General features: G+C 45.1%; 2 protein-coding genes across 7 annotated transcripts in view; one reads left to right on the top strand and one right to left on the bottom strand.

Moving 5' to 3' along the window:
- The window catches only part of Hnrnp-k (Heterogeneous nuclear ribonucleoprotein K), a 94,300-nt gene that overhangs the window by 9,782 nt on the left and 62,249 nt on the right, over nt 1-22,269 (bottom strand). For 5 of the 6 annotated variants that reach the window (XM_076907154.1, XM_076907152.1, XM_076907150.1 and 2 more), the window contains 2 exons: nt 21,818-21,941; nt 20,944-21,054 (listed from right to left, as the gene is read on the bottom strand). In XM_076907154.1, coding sequence (XP_076763269.1) covers nt 20,944-21,054; nt 21,818-21,941 — 235 coding nt within the window. The remainder of the gene's footprint in view (nt 1-20,943; nt 21,055-21,817; nt 21,942-22,269) is intronic. The other variant, XM_076907151.1, reaches the window with a different exon arrangement.
- LOC143430752 (cytochrome b5) lies at nt 4,419-8,156 on the top strand. Its single transcript, XM_076907167.1, has 2 exons — nt 4,419-4,593; nt 7,135-8,156. Exon 2 carries the CDS (start codon nt 7,170-7,172, stop codon nt 7,551-7,553), a length of 384 nt encoding a protein of 127 aa, XP_076763282.1. The 5' UTR covers nt 4,419-4,593; nt 7,135-7,169; the 3' UTR covers nt 7,554-8,156.

Raw genomic sequence — 22,269 nt, 5'->3', positions numbered from 1 at the left:
AGCCCATCGAAAATGCTCCAGTTTAATTTCGATCGCAATCTATTCTTCGATATTTAAAAATACTAGCCCAGTCGAATTACAGCCCCCAACGCGGGGTCCTACTAGATTCAATCTATTTTTCGATATCCCGCCACGTCCGCCTCGCGTTCAAATTAAAATTCGCGTCACGAAATTTCAACCGGGCAAGATGCGCGCTTGTAACCGGACGTGCGATCGATAAAACCGGCTATTTTTCGTATCAAATCTTTAAAATCGTATCCCAACGACCGTTCGGACAAACTTCGGCCATAAAACGAACGTTTCGCGTTATTTACGACGGACGAAAGAAAAATTAACGCTTACACATCGCGAGCTCTTGTTAATTCCTGAAACTGTGTCAAGCCAGGAAATGATTAATACGCTTCGTTCCACTTCTCAATGGAAAGGGTATGATAACCTTGTCGAAGTAATTAATGAATTAATTGTCAATAACAGCAAACAATTTTTCTTGATCTCTCGTTTTTCTCAGCTCCTCGCAAGGCACAGAAACTGCAGTGTCGCTGTTGTTAAACGTGTATGAAAAAGTAACACAAGGTCTAGGATCAACGTTCATCGCTTAGATTATCTCGTGCTCAACCGCGCGATCTTCGCGTAGTGTACAAAATTTCGATGACACGGCGTAATACATGCGTGTCGAGCTCGACGAAGAATGAGTTTTCTGGACATCATCGTGACTGGCAGCTTTTGAGTAGTCGTGACCGAGGTTTTAGTCTAAATACTCGTGTCATTCGCAGTTCGAATTCAGAAAACGTGATAGATCTCGTAACAGTAACGTTTAATCGAGACCATCGATCCTTTCTCGTCGCTCGAGGACACTGTCTTTAACAACATTTCTTTTTCGCGGACCACATTCCAACCATAAACACAGCAAAAAATCTTAAACATGTAGGATTTGTTTGTAAGCCAGTTATTTGAATAAAAGCGAGAAGTTTGGGGTTGTACCGTTAATATAAAGATAGTTTCGCGGACCACAGTTTAAGAACCATTGAAGTAAATGATTGTTCAAAGAGCAAGCCACTCGCAGCGGATGCTCCGAAAGCGAAACGAGCAGACACGGAGGCAGCATATTTGGCAAATTACGAGCCATTACACGATTGTTGTTTCAACCTGCTCCCGTTTCGTTTGCGAACGCAATTACGCCAAGAGTTTAGAGAATTCCGGGCGGTCGATAAGTTCGTTTAATTAATTGCGGCAACGCGATCGCATCGATAGCTGTGTTCGAGTCCTTCCTCGTCCCTCGAACCCTTCCTTACCCAACACTCGCGTTTACTCGCGACACGTCGATTCGATTCGAGTGTGAATCGTGTCTTGTCTCGAGAAAATTCAAAAGTGACCGGAAACGCACGGCGAATCGCGAACTCTTAATCGAACGCACCGCTAGGAAGCGTCTGCGATTATCGTCGACGTTGCACAAGACCGATCTAACATCGAATCGCGACCTCTGAATCGAACGCACCGCTGAGAAACGTTTGCGATCCTCGTGGACGTTGCACAAGACCGATCTAACATCGAATCGCGACCTCTGAATCGAACGCACCGCTGAGAAGCGTTTGCGATCCTCGTGGACGTTGCACAAGACCGATCTAACATCGAATCGCGATCGAGAGAAGCACGATGTCAGCGTGCGTCGAGCTTTAGCCGCACGATAAGGCCGCGTTCACAATGGAACCTGGCTCTCGAAGCATGGTCAGCGCCCGTAGGCCATTGAATGCAGTTGCATGCGGCTAATGCAGCTCCGCATGCGATGATGCGATCAATACCCAAGGTGAATTCGAATTCGAGCTGATTGCTCGCGTCTCCGCGGTACGTGACAGCCCTCGATTAATATTACCCAGCGTGTTTCAACTTTTTCACGTACCAAGCGTAAATTAATCTGAATTGTACGATCTGAGTTCGTCGCATTCGAACGAGTAACATTCGTTCACTGCCCAGGGCTCGCAGTGGGTGAAACGTCGACGTGTTACATCATTTTCTCTGATGCGAGAGTTCTTTTTATTTCTTCGCGTACCATTCATTTCGTCTATGCGTCGACAGTCGTGTGCTACTAATTAAAATTGTATAATATGCAGCGCGTGTCTGATTATACAACGCTGGAGTACGCAAAAGTAACGTTGTGTATGGACTGATACGAACGTAAAATGAATCGTGCGCGTTGTATCATAGTTTGAGAACCTCGGAATGTAATAGTTACGTTGGTTTCAAACGAAATTGCTCTCAGTTCTTGACTTGCCTCTTGACGTTTCTCTCTGCTGCGACGTCTCTGGCAATTACTTTGGGAATTGCTTCCGAAGGTCCGATTACACGGTACAGTTTGGACAAACTGGTCCGTTTAAAGATGAAAATATACCGTGAGACACGAATAACCCGTTCGATGCACGAGTTCGTGAGCAATTTTTCACGGTTATGTTGTTTAACCAAAATGAATAATACCACGTATTGACTAGCATATTTGTACGCGCAGCAAATATTTGTTTTAGCAAAGAAGATGTTAATCCTTGACACAAGTCTCACAGTGTTATCGAATATGAGAAGCAAGGAAAAACCAACTACTCGTGTCGCTTCTGTTATACAACGTTACGATGATGTATGTAAAATATAGGGACACAGTGAGAACGCTGCGCAGCATTATCGTTTCATTGATTCCACGATGGAGAAACAACGCATATTCGCATGAAGCACGGATGCGTATAAGGAAGTGCAGAGTAGCAAAACTGACGTCGTAACTTAGCTTTAAAGGCGATTCACAACCGGTTGAAATCTTATTAAAACGCTTGCCGCGGTGAATATCAATCTCGTGCGTTAGCTGCTCGCAAACGACCGTGTAATCGCCCAGTAATTTCTTTGTTGCGATACCCAAAGACAGATGTACGCGTTTATTCCTCGTGTCCTCGTGAAAACGGGGCTTAAAGACGCTGCTTCGCGCGCTCATTTTACTGTTTTCTCGTATTACTGTCAGTTATCGTAACGCGCATATTTTTACATAAAATACGTGATCGTTGTACATTGTATATTGTTAGCAGAATGGAACAACAAAACGTATCGATAACATTGAATAGCATTGTACGAACGTTAATGCGTTTGAACTGCTTTAACGAGTATTAGAATAGAATGTTGATGAACGTTTCTGCTTACTATTACTTCAGCGATTTTTACGATTTAAGTAATATGTAATATTGAATAGATCTGTGCGAAATAGATCGTTTTTTAATAAATAATGATATTTTAAGTAGAATATTCCTCAGAGATTTATAAATTTCTCACTCGAGAAATGAATATTCAGTTACAATTAATAAAACTATGCAATAAAGATTGACTCTCTCTCGTTCAATGGCATTAATGTAGATAATATTATTTATGCAGCGTTCTCGTAGTATTTTTATCGTTCGTGTAATTATATATATTTTAACAAACTCATCTAATAAACACGCGAAACGATACTAAGATTACATAAACACGAGTTTTTTATTATGTTTACGTAACAAATGGCAAATTGAGCCTAATCTATTTCCTCGACCGTCCGTGTACCGTGCTGTGACTTATGTCCTAACAAGAAAAAAACTGCCAATATCAATGTTCTAAACAAGGGACTGAAATAGCAAGTAAGCCAGGAAATGAACAATCAACGCGACCCATTAGAATTTCTGTATCTTCCAATACAATGCGATGCAAAACTAACGAGACGATGAATCCTCGAAGTGACGCGAGAAATTATTTTCTAAAAACCTTCGATCATCGCGAACAAAAATATCTCGAGCGCCCACACTGAATCGTAACCACCGCACAATCTTTTGGGCCATTTTCGATCCAACTGTGCTCTCACTTCTCCAACAAACTCCCAAACGCGTGTAACTTGGAAAATCTTTAACGTAATAAAATCCAGCGAAACACGATGGAACGAACGACTAACCGAGGCGAATCAAGTCCGTCGTAATCTAATCCCGCTGCACTTGTATCGATACAAAACAATGTCGAGGACCTCGTGACGCGACACTGATATAACATTCACAGAACTCCGTGCAACTGATATGAATACTTGTAAAAATTCTTATTTACCCATCCAGCTATCCAAGTTCGAATCAAAGTTCCCAAAAATGACGAAGGAGAATAATCGAAGAAGATGGTTTCACCGTTACCTGGGGTATTACTTTTCCGTTATAGCGGTATTCAGAAGAAGAGAACATCGGCCGATGGACGAGTGGGAGTCGAAAATGATAAAGGGCCTTGTAGTGGGGCATGCATCTAGGAGGGGCAAGAATAAAGCTACAACCAGCCTGACCAGGCTCCGAACAGTTCTTGTGTGCCAGCGCAGACTCGCGACCGAGCTTCGTCAGAGCGGATCGTCCATTCGTCTCTCGCAACACGGCAATCCCGTACCGTGCGGCCATTTCCTTTTCCTCCAGAGCGAGAAACGACGAATAGGAAGCAGCAGCGGACGCCGCGGCGTGGTGCACGGAATATCGAGCGTGGAATCCGAGGATCGAGAGACCAGTCGAGTGACGAGGAAACGAGGCGACAGAGGCCGCGTTCTCAACTAGACGGAACGGAAACGAGAAGGTACGTGGATGAGATCTCTCGATCGCAGATGATCGTGCCAGCAAGTGAACGATGACGTGTTCGTGATGATCGTGGAACGTGCGATTCCAGCGGAAAGAGGCGCTTCGATCGTTCCTACGCGACAAGGATGTTCGACGAGTATACTCGGATGCGTTCTCACGAATCAGTGGAAACTGGTTCTAGGTCGCGTGACGAACGTCACGTTTCTGTGTTTGGTAGTCGATGATGTAATTAGAGGAGTTTTCGAAACGCGTTCAGAGTGATCGAGATCAGAGTTTCCGAGTTTTATGTCTCTTTGTAGATTGGACTACGGATCCCTGGTATAACTGGGATGGCACGGTGTTAGTGAATCCGAGGAATGACGTAATCGCTGCAGACGCTCCGAAAATAATCGCTCGCGTAAACAGCAGGTTGAAAGTTACGATCGTTCGTTTTAACTAACTGCTTTTGCCGCTTGTGTTGGTCCTCCGCGCGTGTATCTTCGTCCCACTGTCGAGCGCGCTGTCTTTTGCTAGGATCGATCCTATTCTACTCGAGCGTCCAGCGCGCCGCGACGCTCGGACAAAGCCGCGACTAATTAAATTTATGCGATCGATCGTAACCGTTCCCGACTATTCGAGCCACGTCTCGAAAACGTTCATCCGGAGGAACTCGGACGAGAGGCCAGGTCCGTGGTTGGACCTGGTTCGCAAAACGAAAGTATCATCGCTGGACACGCGATGATTGTGCAATCTCGATGACCTTCCCTTAATCACGGCGATTACGCCGCTCGAGTTGGAAATTGCGTCGCGCGTTCGCTGGCGGGACGTTTATTAGCAAATCATTTTCAAATAGTCGAATCAGCTTTATTTGACGATTGTTAAATAGTCGAATTCAGAATCAACTGGCTCCAGAATCCACGCTCGACGCGATGTCGTTTCGAGGAGCGTGTGGGACACGACGCGGAGTGCAAACAATTGGAAGTGATAAACTCGCATTCCCTGAGAAGCTTCTCACGCGTTATCGAAGCGATTCATGCAACAAGAAACTAGGTCGGGACAATGCGGTTTCGAAGAAATTCTCAACTGATTATCGACTTTCCCCGTTTACGAGGGAACTTTCGATCCGTGAATACTTAAGCTCCGATTCGCCAGCTTCTCATCCGAGAACTTTCCTTATTCACGCATTGGAGGCCATTATTTATTCCCTACCATGGTTCTGTACATAAAAAGAAAAATAAGTACCTCGAAATTATATCGTCGCTGGCGTCGAAGATCGGCGCGTCAGCTTGAAGAAACGAAACGGTCGAAATATATTTATAACCCATTTATCGACAAGTTATCGGTAACGACGGTGCAATTCTCATTATCGCAATAACGATTGCTCGTTACTTAACGAAAGAATTTCGCGACACATTTATCTTGCTCTAAGCGTGAAGCTTCGAAAGCGGGAACAACAAACTCGACGAATAACCGACACAAATGAATGCTCTCTCGATAAAATCGTTATTGGTTATCTGCTGAAAGGGAACGTTCTGCCGAGTAATGAAATAAACGAGATATCGTGCCAGTATCGATCGCGCATTTTAGCTGCGGAAAAATACCGTTTTCTTGCCGGTATATTCGTGATCGGACAGCCTATTCTACTTAACAACCTAATCGATTAACTGATAATAATTCGAAGTTCGATAGACGAATACGTTTGTTACACAACGTGACGATGACAATTCACTGAAACATTTCGACGATTATAACTAACCGTTAATGAAAACAAAGCTGGCATGACGTTGTACGTTTCGAAACGATGCTTTAGTAGAATTTAACCGCGGCAGAATGAATCTCGTATTTTCCATCAAGGGTATAATTTCCGTCAGATCGTAAAAAACAGAGTCGTATGATTTTTTAATCCTAATACTTTGTGGCACGTAACGAAATACCTACGAGGACCACTTTTTCCTTTCCAGTTTTCATATGTTTTTGACCGGAAACCACCCACTGCTCCGGGCAACATCCATCCCTTCGCTTTGCGCTGGTAAAATGGAAAATTCAATTTTTATTCCGAAAGCATGGGACAAAGGTCCGCTCGCGTTTCGTTTCCCCGTCTCCCGTGGAAAATCTCGAGTACGTGTCTAGCAAAATGTTTATACAATGGGAATTAAACAACGTAACCGATTCGTAGTTCGATTATTTTACATGTAACTCGACAGAAACCGAGCCGACGTATTCAGAATTCTTTTACATACCATTTTCCATTCGAGAGAGCCATTCTCTCCTCCGAGCAGCTTAAATATTTATCCCTTTGAGATCAGGCAGTGATACGGATCAAAAATCCTCTCGTTCACGTGTGCAACAGAGAAAAAAAGAATCGTAAAGACTGGCTAATGCGTTGACCTGAACCCCACGTGTCATATATAATATTCAAACTTGTCGTTTATATTCTCTACACGTGTAACAGACGAAAGAACGACGAAATAAGAGGCAGTCATTGGTGCCAGAATAGTTCGACGAATAGATCACGAGTCCAGCTTTAGTCGATACTGAATCATACGTTCTCTGATTTCAGAATTTCCTGTCAACTCGAAAGACCAGCCAGCAAAGATGAGCAAACAGTACACGAGGAACGAGGTTGCCAGTATGAATGGCAAGGAGAGGACCCTGATAATCCTGCACGACAAGGTATTCGATGTCACGAAATTCCTCAACGAGCATCCAGGAGGTGAAGAGATCCTGCTGGATCACGGCGGCAAGGACGCCTCCGACGATTTCAACGACGTTGGCCACTCGATCGACGCTTTAGACCTGTCGAAGACGTACTTGGTGGGCGAGCTGGTCGAGTCGGAAAGGGCGAACAGGACGCCAAAATACTGGTCCGCTTCGAAGAAGACCACGGAGACAAAAACGCAGGAGAAATCGAACTCGACCATGATGATGGTCGCGATCGGCGCGGTCCTCTTCGCGATCGTCTACTTCGTGTACTTATAACTTTAAGAAACGAGCTTCGAATGTTGATTACGAATGGAAAAATGCGACAGTGCGAAACGCGAGCGAGTGACTACTTTTTCTTTTTTTATTCTTCCTATTTTCCCTTTAAACGCTGAGCTAAGTAACTGGTGCGAAGTGTTCGAATACCGTGGCGAACGCCTCGCGAGTAGGGGGTGCGAGCAGTTCGCGAAACCGGAAGGGGTGAGCGCAGGTATCGCAGGATACGCGTTTCGCGCGATCGTGTTGGATTTTCAGCTGCGAAAATCGAAGAGGACGCTGGTTCTAACTTCGTGTTGGGGTGCTCTTCTTGGGAACGAACACGTCGTAATATTTTAACGCGACGCGACACCCCTTCAGAATTCTTTTATATCGTCCCTCCCGCCGTCTCTTGCGCGAATGTTTTCGAAAAATAAATCCTGTTCTCATACGCTTCTAATTCACAGCCTCCTGACATTCCCCTGGCGCACACATTCATTCCGTAGGCATTTCGTAATGTACGCGGACTCTTCTGTAAATATTCGCGACACGTATGCATATTCCTTTTTCTGCGAACGTCGCGATGCATGTGAACATTTCTGTAAATATACGTAACGTGTGAGCCTAGATTGCTTGTGTGAATTGTGTGCTTACAGAAAACATTATTAAGTTAAAATATCCCGTGGTGCGCGTTGTACTCGGGATATATTGTATTAATGTATAGCCATAAATTTCGAGGAATTTTAACGACAAACTGTTTGTTCGGATAGTACGTCGTACGTATTTTCTTTTTCGAGCAATTTGTCTTGCTTAAACATGTTCATCTATTTCCGTGCAAATTCACGTGTAGAAGTCACGAATGAAAGTAGAGAACGCACGCTTTGGATTTGTAGACTTTACGAACGTTCAGGCTAACTGTAATTGTACTCGTTGCTTTCTTAACGAGGAATGAATATTGTGATACAAAAAGAAACAGAGGAAATATCAGTTCAGAGAACAAGCAAAGTCAGCATTCGTAAGAAACGAAACACGCGTCTCTTTTAACTGAAACGTAATTTCATCGCCAGAGATTTTCTTCTTCTTTCGACTGATAGAACCAGCCTCAAAATTTCTTCTCCATCCAATGGAAAACAAAGCCATAATTGACGCGTGATTCGAACCGCGGATTCAGTGGACTTAATAGTTGAATCAAAATCATTCCTAAGCGAATCGTCGAGGAAATGCCTGTGGGGCATTTGCATTCGAATAGCTCGCTTTACAAAAGCTTCGTTGCCCAGCTTTCAATGAGTAGAGGAAGAAACGTGAAAGCGACTGCGATCCGATCGATTTGGAGTCCGTATCGTTCGGCTGGACCGCGAAAAGACGTTCCTCTGGCCCAGTCTACATTTTAACCACTTGAATTAGTACAAATTAAATTCGACCATCTAAACTCTTTAACGACTTAGTTTCAAGCGTTTAATTCGCGAAGATTTCTTCTTCTCTCGAGGACAGAGAAAATCACGAAACGTATGCAAAATATTCCCATTGTGCGCACGATTATTGTAACCTGTGCACTTTCTTATTAATCATTGTCTTAATGTATCGTCTTCGAGGAAGACTCATATCATTTCGACTTTATTACCCCTCGGACGGCTCGCAAACAGGGAGACGCGACTAATTCGACGGACTAATTGGGAGAAAATCAAAGGTATTAACGAAGCGGACCGACTGTCGGCGTCAACTGGAGCGAGAGAATTTAACAATCCAGGGAAGGTCGAGAAAGGGGGTAGGAATATCGGAGGGCGGACGAGAATTATCCTCGGAATGCTTGTTTTCTCGCACGTGTTCCCGCCTGGCATCTGCAGTAATTTAAACTGCTCTCGAAATTTCATTAATAAATCCTGAATTCAGAGTTTCCACCTTGATTCGCAGTCGATCGCGTCATATGACGATGCGGACGGAGTTTGTAAAAAACCATCGAACGAGTCATTGATAAAAGACAAACATTGTCGATCCCCTGTTTAATCTCTTTACTTTGTACCAAGTATATTGCACATCATTACGAAGCAACGTGACATTGCATATTAACAGCTTTTTTCTATTGACATTTCAACAAGTTCTTAGCGAGTTAATGTTTGTTGTAGCAGAGAACAGGATCGCTCAAACGGGCCAATAAATTCGCTACGAACGATGAATCTCTCTCGCAAGAAACCGAATCGATATTCCCTGATGCATATTGCTCTTCAGCGAATTCCTTTTCACTTGCAAATTAAGCTGAAGGGGGGATAAAAAGTCGCGTTGCTTTGCGAGTCGATGGCAAGCGTTCGAGGTAGACGAAACAACCGGGAATACCTTTCTCCTCGAACGAGGAATTCTTCCCGAGTCACAAAGGGTTGAAAGGTATTATTAAACATTCCGTTGCTAGCCGTGGAAAGCCACTTAACCGACGAAAGACGGAAATCGATGCGGTTTCCGTTCGATTTTTCCCGTTTCTGTCCTCCGCCCGACCTACACCCCCAATTATCTTTATTTCTTATTCCCGTTTCATTTCCTGTTCACTGTTCGCGACTGCAATTTATTCGCGGAGATTCACTCACTCAAATCCCGCGACGTGTATGATCGTATATGTTTCTAGGAAATATTGCTTCCATTTCCGTTGGGACGAACGAACAAAGAGTTACTTGCACAGTAAACCATACGCGTAATACTATGCCATAATACAAAGAGCAACGTGAATAAAATTATCAAAAAGTACAATAGAAGACAACAAACTGATCTAATCGTGAATACAAAATTTAAAATTAAGAGGCTCCATGCTTTCAACAATCTAAGAGAGAAACGAAACCAAGAACAGCGAAATAACACGTATCTTACGTAACGAGCTTCCCTCGTTCCTCGAAACGGGGCGCAAAAAGAGAGGAAGAGCCAGAGGGGCGAACGAACGGGGGTGGAAAAGAGTTCGAAGAGAGGATGGCCGGAAGCGCGGACGCGAGGCAGATGGCTGGCCGCAGGACGGAAGGATATGCGGTTCTCCACATGTGTCGAGCAGTCAGCCAGGCTCGCTCGCCGCAAAACCGCGCCCACCAGAAGAAGAAAGCATAGCCGTGGGGCTCGAAACCCAGCGGAAGGAAGTCGTGCTCGCGACGACCGTGAACACTTTCTACAGGAAGAGGAGCAAGGCTCGCAGGATCGATTAACGATCGCGCGAGGAGAGGACAATTAGCGTCGTCAACGGACGCGGATCGTTGCGCATCACAGCTGAAGAGGAGTCTGCAAATGTTGGCCACGCATCAGGGATCGTGGTAATTGGGCGAAAGCGTGCTCTTCGCGAAATGCGACTTTGATGTTACGGAATTGAAGATTCCGCGAAGTTCGCGAGCACTGCTTTGCATGTCTCGCGAATCGTCGTACGATCGTAACTGTTGCGCGATTGCTACTTCGTTGATAATATTTTTTTAATCTAACATAGTAGTCATCGTTTTGTATCCATCGTTATGTGTGCGTTTTCTATTGGTTGAATAAAGTTAATGTTTATGAGTATCTGCTTTGATACTGTCGTATGACTGATGTTGTTGAGAAGCATGACGTTTATAAATTTATCTTATCGCATTATATTTATGTAACACATATCCTTATTTACTTAAGATATATGGAAGATATATAAACGGGAGATGGTTCTTAGGTAAACAGAAATTTAAGTAATCTTTTAACGACAAAATTATCTTAGTATTTTTAGAAGTGGAAGAGAAAGAGAGAGAGAAAAATATTGCAAGAAGTACCTTATCAGCCAGTTTGATAAATAAATCTCTTAATATTCAATCAAGCAGTAAATAGCAATGTTGTTTTGAACGCGTTTTATGTAACATTCTACTAAGCGCATAACATCTCAAGCCGATTGCAAATGTATATGAGTCGACAAAAATAATCGCGACTAACTGTGTACTCAAGTAAAATGATCCACAAGTACAGCAGCACAGAGAAAAAAATACTTTATAATTTCTTTTAATTGATAATCCGTCTCTTCGGTTACGTTCTGTTTCACGTTAGAAATTTTGAAAAATCGAGCACCACGAAAACTGTTGTTTGGCACACACCTTTACGCGAAGTTTCATACTCGTAAACCAGTGGTTGCCAACCTTTTCTAGGCTGCGGAACAGTTTTACTTTGTACGGTACGTACACTTTGAATTAGCGACTAAATCCGTGGAGCACTTGCAAAATGCTTACGGGACACCGATTGGGAACCACTGTTGTAAACCAACGTTTTCCGTCTTTTGACAAATCCCTTATCCTGTTAGCGTCGCGGATAAACGATTGCGAAAACAATTTTAAAGCAGAGCACTTCGCAACTGGCAATTGCCCGCGTAATTCACCGTTCCCATTTGAACGGTGCAACCCGAAATGGAGGGTGGACGGGAGAGCCCGAAGAAATCTCCGTGAACGCCTTGTTGCTCGAAGGGGATTTCCTCGTGGACAGTCTAATATCGCTAAAAGCTTTTTAATAAACAGTCTTTGAGCTCATCGGTGCGGCTGGTTGTTTGCGTAAGAATACGGCCGCGTGCAGGGGCTGCCTTCTCATGAGAATATCCCTCTCGCCCCCTCTCCACCCCCATCTACGATGGTGCGGGAAATTCAATGCGAAAGCCCCGTCATAGAAACGCGGAAGCAAGCCGAGAAGCCGGAGGAATTTGGAGGCAGAAGACGCGATGGAAATGGAATTAAAACGGAAAAAGAAGACGGGGGTTGCGGGGGTGGAACAGAAGTCTGATTGTTGCGAGGGAAAGTGCGTTGTTTCCGTGGAACAAAAGTTGAGTCGGGTAATAGAATAAAATAAGGAAGGTACCGACTGATGAATCGCCGGGAAGATCTGCTAAGGAAAACAGAAAAGTAAGGAAAACAAACAGCGGAAAACTTGTTGAGAGAGAAAGGGTGGTTCGACGCGGAGGAACGAAACGGTGAGGATAATAGACGGAGAAAGCGGGACGAAGTAAACCGATGCGAGAAGATCCAGTGACGAGTGGTGTAAAAAGAGGATGCGCGAAGAAAAATAAAAACCGGGGGAGATTACAGGAAAACGGGATTGAGGAGAGATTAGACGTTACGATCTCTGGAATGCTGCTTCGACGGAACCGGGAATTAAACCGGGAGCTACGAAGAACGTGGCGCAGTTGAAAGGAAAAAGAGTGTTACCCCAAGAAAAGCAAATACAAACAGGAAAGAAAAACGCTATCCGGTGGAGACGACTGGAACAGCGAGGAAAATAAGCGGTAACAAATAAAATGAGAAATCAACGAACGGAGAAGAACAATGAAAAGGATAGGGGCGCGAGTCGAAGTTTACTTTTCGCCAGCAATCACTGTCAGGAAGCGAGAGTTACTGCCAACAGGACAAGCAAAGTGCGAGGGCTTGGAGCAACGTATGAAAATGTAGAGCGTAACGGGTTAAAGAGGGACGGATTGGCGAAAGAGGAAGAAGATGGCTGTTTATTTTACCAAGTAGCTAAGATACGCGATATTGTCCTCGGCAAAGTGGCTCCCTTTTCGCGTTTCCACCACTTCCTCTTCGCGAGCCGCGCCTCCCACCCGCGGGCTAGAAACGGACTCGCGTCTCTTTTAGTTTCCCACCCCACGGTACCCTCGATCCCAGCAGCTTTTCTGCGAAAAGCATAAATTGCCGTCGAGAATTATAGCGGAATGACACGCGAGATCTCGTTCGCTTATCTTGGCTTCTCGACCCGGGGTAGCGCCACCCCCTGGTTATAGGAAGAAGGACAGAGGGTGTAAAAGAGGCGAAAAGAAAGGGGACGGAATCTGGCCGCTCTCGCGTGAGCATTTTTACGTACGTCACCGCCGCGACTTTACGTCTCGCGGGGGTCGTATTACGTAATTGTCGGAGGGGAAACATTGGCCGGCGCGAAGGCGATCTCGAGATTGCGCCACCCCCCGCGGCTGTTATTTTGCGCCGTTTTGCGCGTTGACCCGTGACACGCGTCACGCGGAAAAAAGAGGACAACGGCCCGGGGGTGAAGTAATTGAAATGCTCTTCCATGAATTGATCCTCGTTTCGAAATTAATTCGAGACTTGGCTCGAGTTGTCGAAAGAGCGACGCGTTCAAGGATGGACACGTTCGTCGCGAATCAGTGATTCTTAAGGGTAGGTTCTACGTTTGTCGAGTGCAAGCAGATTTCGTTGCATCGGAACAATTCGTGAGGGCGAAGAGTGACGACAAAAATTATTCCAAAGCACTGTGGATGTACTACAAGTGACGAGTTTCAGTAATTATTATTACTAACAAAATTATTATTGTTAGTAATAACAATAATTGGATAAAAATGTGCAATTAAAATTGTGCGCAATGTGAAAAAATTGATCGGAATTAAAGGGAAAAAGCATGGATAAGAAATTGAAACGTTTCCCTCCAAACAGAAAACCGATAGCATCGAAGGACCTTCCCCGCAAAGGGTGGCCGTTAAAGAAGCGATTTCGCCCGTTTTCTCGACACCTCGGTCGGAAGCAGCGGCAGTTCGTGGTTCGCCGCTTCCTCGACTTCCCTTCTCGGTTTTGTCCACGAGATCCGACACCTACGTGCATTCGATGAACGCAACGAGGGTTGCCACAAGATTAAATTGAAGCACCATCGTGTTAATTTAGAAGATTATCTGAACTCGATATTTTCCACGTTTCTTCAACCAGAGAAATTATACATGTATTTAATTTTAATTTACTAAAAATGAAAAGTAATTCTCTATTGTCGAACGCGTAACTTCGTAGTATACTTGAGGAAATCAAGACTCGATTTAACCACCAATCTGATCGACGAAGTGATCGCATCTGTCTCATAAAACTTTCTCAGCTCGAAACAGTTGGAAAAGTAGAAAAGCGAACCTCTAAAGAAATTCCATAAAACCATCTCTTCCTCCTACCAAAAAAGAACTCTAACTTCCCAACTTGCAACAATAAACAACCCTTAAAAAGCTCGTATAGTTACACTCACGGAAACACACGTTCCCCTCGTTCCATCGATCGTTAAGAAATCCAAGGAACAGCAACATAAAAATAAAAAAAAAAAAGAATTACACACGTACCTACGACCACCAAGAGACAGTACGAAACTCGAAAATCCATTTCTCATTGCCGCAAAGGACACGGAGAGCACAATGTTTCCGGTGAACACCAAAGCGAGTAACCGCGACGATCGATTCGATCCACGAAGGCAAGAACGACTCGAGGGTAAGTAGCGAGGGCCCGGTGGAGGAACTGGTAAGATCCTCGCGCGCGGACGATCGACCGGGAACTGAAAAGGCAGAGGGTTCGAAGGACTGTCATGCGCCCCTGATTCCGTTTCGGCCGCTGTTCAGACTCCACCCACCTTCATTCATCCACGAAGGGAATTACCAGCCGCTGCTTTTCATTATTCCAGGTCTGAAACATGCAGCTTTGCTAGCGTGGCCCCGTACCTAACCCTCGGGAAAAGGGAAAGTTGCGCGGCCTGTTCGAGGAGCGTCGACTGACGGAAGGGCACGGTAGGGGGGGTCAACGTTTCCGGACGGCTCCAAGTTTCCGACGGAGCAGTAATTTCCAAAATTCCAGGGCCACGTACGAGTCGACATTCTGACCTCGGTTGCAATTCTACGCTTTGGAGCAATACCATTCTATCCCAAGTCCTTTATTGTAACTTTACAAATTGTATTTTCGTAAATAACATTGAAAGAAGTTTGTTCTAAGAAATGAACAAATTTTACGAATATATTCCCTCACCGACTCTCAACTCTTTCACACAAAAGGACGTGGATTGGTCCATTTCCAACTAAAACCGTATTCTGCTAGCAGTTTCGCGAGGGAGTCTGATATTTCATTTTACGACTGAATCGCGTTAAAATTCGTGATTAAGGAACACGAATAAAATTATCTCAGAAACCACGGGGAACTTTGAACAAGTGAAACGACCTCTGATTTAAGCAATTTTCGACGAACTTCTAAAACACCCTTCTCGAATTAATCTAATCAATGAAAAATTCTTGGAAGACTACCTGGAGCTAGGAAAAAAAAACAGCTGACCCGACGAAGCGGAAGATGCGAGAACTGGAGGAGGCTGAAAAGCGAGGAAAAAGGCGAGGGAAAGTTTGGGTTGGAGCGGCTCGCGGACGGACGTCCACGTTTCCCAGGTCGAAAAGGCGAACGATGGAAATCGAAAAGGACGATGGCTGCACGTGAAAAGCTCCTGTTGCCGCGTGTCACGACGTCCGGGGAAGGCAGCTGCACCTGGCGTGGCAGCTGTTAGAAACCGTCGGTTACCTGGTTCGCTAGCACCTGTTTGGATTGCGTGCCGCGTGGACCTTCGAGGACTGCCCATAGCAACACATGGCGCTGATCGCCCAGGAGAGCACCGGGAAAAACCTGAAGCCTAACTATTAGGGAAGCCACGGTAGGTGCCCATTTCGCGGCCATTGTTGCCCCTCACGGACAACGGGAACCGGATCCTTCTGGCTCTTGCTGCGATCATGCGATATCATTCTTTCATATTTTTTCTAAACGCAGCAAGTTTAAATTCTTGTTTTTTTTTTTCTGTCGTTGTATTTAAATTACGTCAACCCTTCGACGATCTGGTACACTCGAGAGCCTCGAATCTAACGTTAACAAGACTTCTTCGCTGTCCAACGTTCAACCGACAATATATACTCTTTCGGTTGGTATAAAGTCCAGAATTTTATTGCACCCTTTATCAAATACGCCGTTAATGCCAGTATCACGAGAGAACTTGGAGGTTCTTGCTTCTTGTCTTATCATAAGCAAGCAAGAGTTTAAACGGTCCGTTTGCGTGGCGTTAATTCAATTCGTGTCCGCAGAAATGCATACAAATTTCTGCGGCGAAGCAACGCAAGAAATGCCGCGGATATCTCCTCGGCAATTCTGGCTAGGACGGCGCGAACGGAAGTAAGTTTGAAGAAAAGAAACGCGGGTCTTGCCTCGACGGAACACTGGCATTCCTCGAAAACTCGCTTCTCGAAACCGCCACGTACGATGCATGTGCTTTAACGAGGAATTCGAGAAAAATTGGCAACCAGCATGGCGCGCTGGTGAACGTCTCGCGCGTAGACAATGCGTCAACGACAGATAGACACGACAATAATAAAGGCATCGCGTGTGCATAATTATCTGGCGTACTTTCCCGGAATTAATTTCGAGCCCGCTAAGGGTAAAGCTTTTTTACCCTCCGCCCGACGATCCGCCCCGCTTGCCGTGTCCCGTGGTTATTTAGAAAGCACGAGAACATCGTCGAACGAAAGAGGGGCCAAAAGAAAGTCGACGTTGAATTCCACCGTTTCTTCGCGTCTTCGTGGAACCTTAAAACCGCAGCTTTTTCAAAGATCAAGGCGCCCAGTGGAAGTTTCGAGGGTATTTTCAAGTGGCACGCATCGATTTTAGGCGAAACGTGATCCTCCGGAGGGGCGAAATAAGCGACCCGGGACATCAACGTCGCATGCATCACGGTTATGTTACTTCTCGTGGAAATTGGAATGGCCTGTCACTCGAAAGAATCGATAGTCCGTGCAAGCGTTGGTTCTTGTACGACGTGTAACCATGTTACACGTAAAGAGTAGAATTTCATTGTTAAATTCGTTATCGTCGAGTACAACGAGTCTCGTCGTTTTCATCATTTCCGTTCGTTTATTTAATTTCGTTTGAACGAACCGTTTGAATTTGAGAAAGGTAAGTGTTCCACGCGTTGCTAGATCACTGCGCGCGTTCAGGTTTCAACGGATCACGTCAGATGGCGGTATTGCTGTTTGGTGTATATAGCTTCTTATCGTGCGGCTTAATTAGTGATAGATTCATTATACCGTTTCGCCTTTGGAATTTTAATACGCTAAATTAACATTTAATAGTAGGATGAATCACGTGTTCGTGGACTATCCGAAAACGTGTTTCGTTCATTTCTCATCAGGGTTACTCCTATTACTTTACAAATATAGCGACGAAAACGGCTATCGATTTAGTTACCAAGTCATTCCGTGTTATTTATTACTTTCTTCTCTTATTGCACTCGAAAAATGTAATAAATTGATATTATCCGTAAAAATCGTTCACGAGAAATCCAATAAAATTCGTCCAGCCATTCCTAAACTCCTCCACTGTGTCGCAATACTAATTTCATTCGCGATCACGAACAACGCAGCCCTTATTGATCGACCCCGCTAATCAATACACCATATTAATAGCCGACGAGCCTGTTACGCGATCGCTACCATCCATAAAACGAGCTTACGTAAGGATCCAGCCAGCTCTGCACGACAGAAGTTCGTGGTCGCGTTCCCTGCGACAATTACTGTCCGCGTACGTATTACCACGGTCATACGGAAACGAACGAAACGAGCGTGTCCTCAATCCGTCATTATCCTCCTCCAAAGCTTCGCACACTGTACATTCTGTACGTGCTGTTACGTTAATTGTCCTCTGCGTTTTCCTCGTTAATCGATCTATCGAGAAACCCCCACCAAGCTGATCGAATCGGCTCCGCCAAAGTTGAACGCCAACCATACGCTCTTCTCATATTAAACGCTTGGAATCTAAGAATTCCAAGTGCCTCGGATCACTGCGCGCCAGCCATTGCTACGAAATGGGATTCTTAGAACTTGGTCGAGTCTAATCTTTCGAAACGATTGGCCAAAAACTTTGATTGGACGACCAAAGTGTAAGACGGTTCGTTTGATAAAAAGAGGGAAATATGTTCTATATGGCTATCAAGAGTGGCAGGGGATGCGAGCGTACACGGTGGAGACGGTTTCAGACTGGAAAGTTTTAATGCATCCGCGTAATCGGCGAGTTTCAATTCGTCCTGGTCGACTAACGAACTCGAAAGCAGAAGAGAGATACACTTTCATTTTTTTTTTTTTCGTTTTTTTCGGAACACGTCGACGTAATTGAGCGAGGAGAAACAGGCGAAACAGGGGTGAACGAGCGTAATTACGAGCGAATGGGAAAACTGGACGACACCGTCGACGACCGACCGGCACAACTTTGCAAATCTGTTTAACCACTCGAAGGAATATCGTGGAAATATTGAAACAATCATAAAAGAACGAACGCATTAGTTTCCTGTTTCTTCTCTCCGTCTCCAAAAAAAGATTACAAATCACAAGAAAAGTTGCCAGAGTTTTCTCTATTTCTAGAACTGAATCAATTCCATCGATCACTAAATCCAACGCTAGCCACGAAAATGAAACGGAAGTAACACAAAATGGATCAGTGATCACCGCGAGGAAGAGCAACGAGGCCCTGCAACTTGTTCACCTGCGCGAGAACCAAGGAATAACAAGCAATTGCAAGCGCGTTTCGCGCTTAAAGGAAACAAAAAATTAGGAGAAACATTGAGAGGCCAGCGTAGCGCGAACAAGCCGGTTTTATTGCTTCGAACGGGAGACATCCGGCGCCAGGCTCCCGGAAGTATCACAATAAACGAGACGCGTCTCCAGAGTCAGAATACGCGAAATATTGCGCGCGCTAAGGGCGCTCGAGAGTATCGAAATGGCGCCGCTTATTGTTGACGGAGAGAAACCGGAGGGGGTGCGATCGACGACAATGTCGCGGCACCCGAAGCAAAGTGCAGTGCCAGGGTGTGGAAAACGAGGCAAACGGGAGGAAAACGGATCGGGAAACCGCGGGACCATTAAAGTTTGGATTACGTCCATGAACAAGTCGACGCGTCGAATTTCATTTCCACGCCTCGAAATTTCCCTTTAGATTCTGCTCGAGCGTGCCGCGAAATTTCCCTTCTCCATTCAACGAAACCTTACGCGAACGTGAGAAAAATCAGCTATGCGAAGGATCGATGAAACCACCCCCTTTGGACATCGATCGAAAGGGACGATCGAGCGGCGTCGCTGAATGGCATTCGCCATGTCGTCTCCATATCGTCCTTTTTTTTTCTTTATTTATCAAGGGAGAAATGTTTGGAACAATTTTTACGCAGGTTCTTCGATAAATGAATTCTTGGTCGGTTCTTAAATCTCGTGACGGAACGGCGAAACACTCGTCGTCAGACAGGCGAGTGTGTCAAGATCGAGGGAAGACGGGCGGAGAAGAAAAAGGGAGAATATCCGACAAAGCACGGAAGATGAAAAGTCGCGGGCGTCGAGTGGGGTTGGACAAAGGGTCTGCATCGGTCGGTTTTTACTCTCTTCTGAACGCGAAAACGTAACGAGCCACTTGGCCACGTTGCATATTCCGTCGCCTGGAATATTCCGAAGTGGTTCCGCTAATTAAAACCAGGCTCAATTGGTATTTTCGACCGGCTCGTTTATCAACTTCAAACTCTCTGTTTCCGTGCAGAGGCTCGATCTGTTTCGAGACTCGTTCAAAGTGTTTCGTATATCAGACGAAACTTCATCGTGTATGTGTGTGTATATATACGTATCGAGAAGGATGGAATCGATGTAGCTTAAAAATTGTTCATTTGATCGCACGGATGTAAAGAGTCGCGACAGAACGGAGTGAAAGTAATGGAGTCGAGACACGAGGAGAGGATTCGCTGGTACGTGGTTTCTGTTATTTTCCTTAATTAGACGAGGCGACCTCGCGACGCGAGGAGGAAGAAAACGGCAGGAAACGCTGAATAATTCCCTCATTATTCTCGTGGACGGTGGAATTCCAGATTTATTAGTGGCGCTTGTGCAATAGATTATTTGAAGTGTGCCGAGCCAAGGCGAGGAATCGGTCGCGGGATTAATGATTTAATGCTTGTAATCTCAATTCTAATCCACTTAGGGGACCTACTTTTCCCTGGTGAAACAACCTTCCCAGCCTTCTATTTATTACGTAACGTAAATCACTGAAACACCCCAATGTACGAGCGTAAGAACCTCCATTAAGTTAGATCCGTAAGCGGACCGTTCTCTTAGAAAATTGTACCAATTTCTACTGCGCGATTATTTAAAATTCTTATCTCACAGATGGTAGTATTTCACGGTTTCCATTTCACAGGATTAAAACACTTCTCCATCAAGACGCTATCTTGAAACAGCTACCAACATACGCCATAGCTACCGTTTCAACCGGATAATTCTCGCTTTGTATCGCGCCATGTTTGTTCTACGAATGTTCGAGCTATACGTAGAAAAAATTCTCTTGAACGTCAACGATAAAACAAGTAGGGTATAACGTAAAGAGCGAAGCGTCGTTTGTTAGAAACAGTAGACACGACATCGTTGCGCTAAAGGCATGCGTCTAAAAGATAACGGAAACGGAAACGGTTCCAAAACGTTCGAATGGCCAGGGCCATTAATAAGGGGATCGCGTAAATGGCATCGAGGACGGCCCAACTCGTCGGACGTGCACGCTGCAAGGCCTTGGCACGAAGTCGAACGTGACAGAATCGTAAAACCGATGTACGTTCCGCGCGTTTAGCTTTTAACGGCGTGCAAGCATTTATGACTCACCTCGCGAAGCTCCTTGATCTTTAGCCCTCCCTTGCCGATTATGCATCCAGCTTGGCTCTGGTGCACCAGCATGCGCACGTCGATCTCGTCGCTGCCGTGTCGCGACCCATTCTGAAACGGTATCATCGAATACATTTCCCCGTCCGATGATCTGTGCGTTGCTATCGCCGACGCGGTTCGCAATTTCGAACATTGTTATGACTACTCTAATCGCGAGTCAGCTCTGTTTCTCTCTACCGATTACGAGATTTTTCTCCATTTCCCTTCTACTGTTTTTCTCCTTTTTTTCCCCCTTTTCATTTAGCTTTTACGCGTGGTAACGCGTTTCGAGTCGTTCTACGCGAGCATTATATCTATTCTCTTATTTCTCAATTGCGATGTCGAAACTTATGGTAATTACCATACTTCGCGGAACGCTTGTGAATATTCATAGTTTCCACGGTATTTGAAACGCGACCTCTGAACCGTCGTTACCACGTCCACGAGTAACACTGCTAATCGAATAGCGCCGATTATTTCGTACAACTACCGAGTGTACCGTCCATGCAAGTCGAACCACTTTTAAACGAGTTTCATCAATGTCTTTCCTTTTGAAATACACTCATGCAGTTGCAAAAAAAAAAGTTCGATTGCCTCTGGACATTCTAATCGCGTTTGGACGGTACTAATTAGCACCTCGTCTCACTTCTCTGACAATTCAAGCGAAAATTTAGAACGAAACGGCAAACTCGAAGCATCGAACGGTTTCTTTCGATGATTCGAGGTCTGAAGCGATTAAGGTGCTAACAGTTCCCGAACCAATCCTCTCGTACTCTCTAATCGCAATCGGCTTAACAGTTCTACTAAGGTAAGAAAAACATGTGAAAAGTCTCACGATTGAGTCATTTCTTTTCCCGCGTGATCCTCTTCTGGTAGCAACACTCACCTCCTCGAGATTAGGTACGACCTCGTTCAACACCTGGAGAACGGTGGCCAGATCCGAGCTGATGGTGAGCACCCTAGAATCAAAAACACTCCAACAATTACTCGGGTCCTCGGTCGACGAACGCGGTAATTACGTGCTACACACGTCGCTCTTCCTCATCGAATCGTGTCGACCAAATTCCACGCTCCCCGCCCACCCACCCCCGCGTCTCATTGAAAATTACCCGTGGAAATACGCGAATCGCGCTCGAAGGAACTCGAAGAGGAACCCAATTTTAGATGTTCAAACGTTTGCGCCTCGTGTAACGCCTGACGCGCGTCTGCGCACGGAAATGGTTAAGATTCTCGAATAGGGGTAGTTTTTTCTGGACCTACGAATAAACTTAAATGTTTCATACGTAG

The sequence above is a fragment of the Xylocopa sonorina genome, chromosome 15, assembly GCF_050948175.1.
Source record: "Xylocopa sonorina isolate GNS202 chromosome 15, iyXylSono1_principal, whole genome shotgun sequence".
NCBI classification, from domain to species: Eukaryota; Metazoa; Arthropoda; class Insecta; order Hymenoptera; family Apidae; genus Xylocopa; species Xylocopa sonorina.
This window is presented reverse-complemented; position numbering and strand designations above follow the sequence as displayed.